This window comes from Sinocyclocheilus grahami, unplaced genomic scaffold (genome assembly GCF_001515645.1).
Source record: "Sinocyclocheilus grahami isolate Dianchi unplaced genomic scaffold, SAMN03320097.WGS_v1.1 scaffold32717.1, whole genome shotgun sequence".
Lineage (NCBI taxonomy): Eukaryota > Metazoa > Chordata > Actinopteri > Cypriniformes > Cyprinidae > Sinocyclocheilus > Sinocyclocheilus grahami.
In genome coordinates this window covers 1-1,975 of record NW_015521622.1, presented here as the reverse complement: position 1 = coordinate 1,975, position 1,975 = coordinate 1, and the positions used below count along the sequence as shown (strand labels likewise).

Genomic DNA, 1,975 nt, shown 5'->3' with positions numbered 1-1,975 from the left:
GTGTGTGTATATATATATATATATATATATATATATATGTATATGAGTGTGTATACATAACACCGTCACAACATTTAACTAACATTCAGCTAACCAGCAAACAGAGTATTAAACCAAAAAATACTGGTTTAATACAGAAAACACAGGACAGCTAAAAAACAATTTCAAGAAAAATTTTCAAAATGTTAAATGCAAAACTACAGATGTAAGACTTATTTTCAATATAGTGTAAAAGAAAGCTTCTGAAATGTCTTTCTTTGTGTGTTGTTTTCTTAGGCCTGACCCGATGGCTCCATTTGCCGCTGGCGGTGCCGATCTGGACCCTTTTGGGTGAGAAATCCCATCAATTATTTGTCAAAACAGTCATCTGTAAATGCATCATGCATGTTGACCTGTAGTTTAACAGATGTTTCTTGGTGATGAACCGAGTATTTGTAGATCTCCCTTACGTAGAAAAAAAAAACAGCTTGAAAAAAAAATTTTGGGTTAGGCTTTTTAGATTAACAGATATCAAAGAACATTTAAGAACTTGAATGAATAAGTGCACCTTCAAGGAACGACCGTGCTCACTGAATTATTAATAGTTCTTGTTCTTGGCTCTTTCTCCAGGGGAAGAGCAGGAGGGATGATCGTCGATCCATTACGTGCCGGGTTTCCTCGCTCAGGGTTTGACCCCTCTTCTGGTATTCCTGGAGTCCTTCCCCCTGGCGCTGTGCCTCCTGGTGCCCGCTTTGACCCCTTCGGGCCGGTTGGGCGACACAGACCTGGGTAAGAGCTATAATGGGATCTTTACAGTCTGAGTTCAGTTGTTAAACTGCCATTACCTCATTTGACCTCATGTCCTCACCTCTGATGGCATTTGTTTTGCTCTACCTTTCAGGCCAGACCCTGATCACATGCCCCCACCAGGATATGACGACATGTTCATGTAGACGCACTAATATTCCATAGTTCTCGCTGCTCTGCAGTGATACGCACTTTTTGTTTGAATAAACTGGGTTGTGGTGAAACATAATTACTCTTAATAATTCTGTTACAGAATTATTATTAAAACAATAACATTATTGGTTATTTTGATATTGCCAAAAAAAATAACAACTGATAATTCCATTTTTGTCTGATTGTGTTCTACCTGGTTGCTCTTTTTTTGCTACTGACTCGTGCTGCAATTCTAAATTAAACTGCTTTTATTCCATCCCATGTGATTGATATTTTTCTGATATTAAAGACCGTTAAAATGCTAAATTGATTTGAAACATTAAGGTTTGCTATTACGTTTCTAATCTGCCTGACAGATAATAATACATTTGAATACTTACATACTTCATTAAATAAGGGACCTTGGCCATATACTATTATAGTTTTTCTGAATATTCAATATTGTTGTGTTTTGTAATTTTTTGTTTTTTTTTTTTTTTTAAATGAATAAATTTTTATTCATTTTTATTTAATGTTTAGTTTATTTTAGTACTTCAAGTTAAACTAAACAAAAATGATAAACGTTGCTTTTGAAATTAAATAAGTTTAAGTTATACACTGTTTTATTTCAGTAATCATTTATTTTATTTCAAGTACAGTTTTGTTGTCTGTAGATTTAGGTTTAGTTAATAATCACTGCTTAAAGGTGAGCATTTGTTTTTTATCTTGACCATCCAAGCAACCACTCTGGTGAACTTTTGCTTGGTAACCACCGATCACATTTTTTTTTCTTTCGAAAGAGTAAAAATGTAGATTAATTGTGTCATCTGAAATGTTACAAGTGCTTAGATTTGTGTGAGGGCTTTTCCTGCATGCAGCTGCACTGAACTTGCTCTCCAGTCTGTTTAAAGTATCGGTAGATGAAAGCAAAGCTTCTGGAGATGGTGGCTTCAGTGAGAGGGACACCAGCAGCAGATGTAGTGGAAATCGATGCCTGTAATGGCCACAGTGTGTCATGATGACCGCAATGTCAATGTGACTGTCCTCTACTGCCAGA

The 1,975-nt window shown here is 35.8% G+C and overlaps 1 protein-coding gene across 1 annotated transcript; it reads left to right on the top strand.

Annotated features, from left to right (window-relative positions):
- The first annotated feature begins 257 nt into the window (after window positions 1–257).
- Window positions 258–1,388, top strand: LOC107580402 (proteasome inhibitor PI31 subunit-like). The gene is made up of 3 exons (XM_016266114.1): window positions 258–330; window positions 610–768; window positions 881–1,388. The coding sequence occupies exons 1-3, from the start codon at window positions 287–289 to the stop codon at window positions 930–932; spliced, it is 255 nt and encodes an 84-aa protein (XP_016121600.1). The 5' UTR covers window positions 258–286; the 3' UTR covers window positions 933–1,388.
- Window positions 1,389–1,975: the final 587 nt, after the last annotated feature.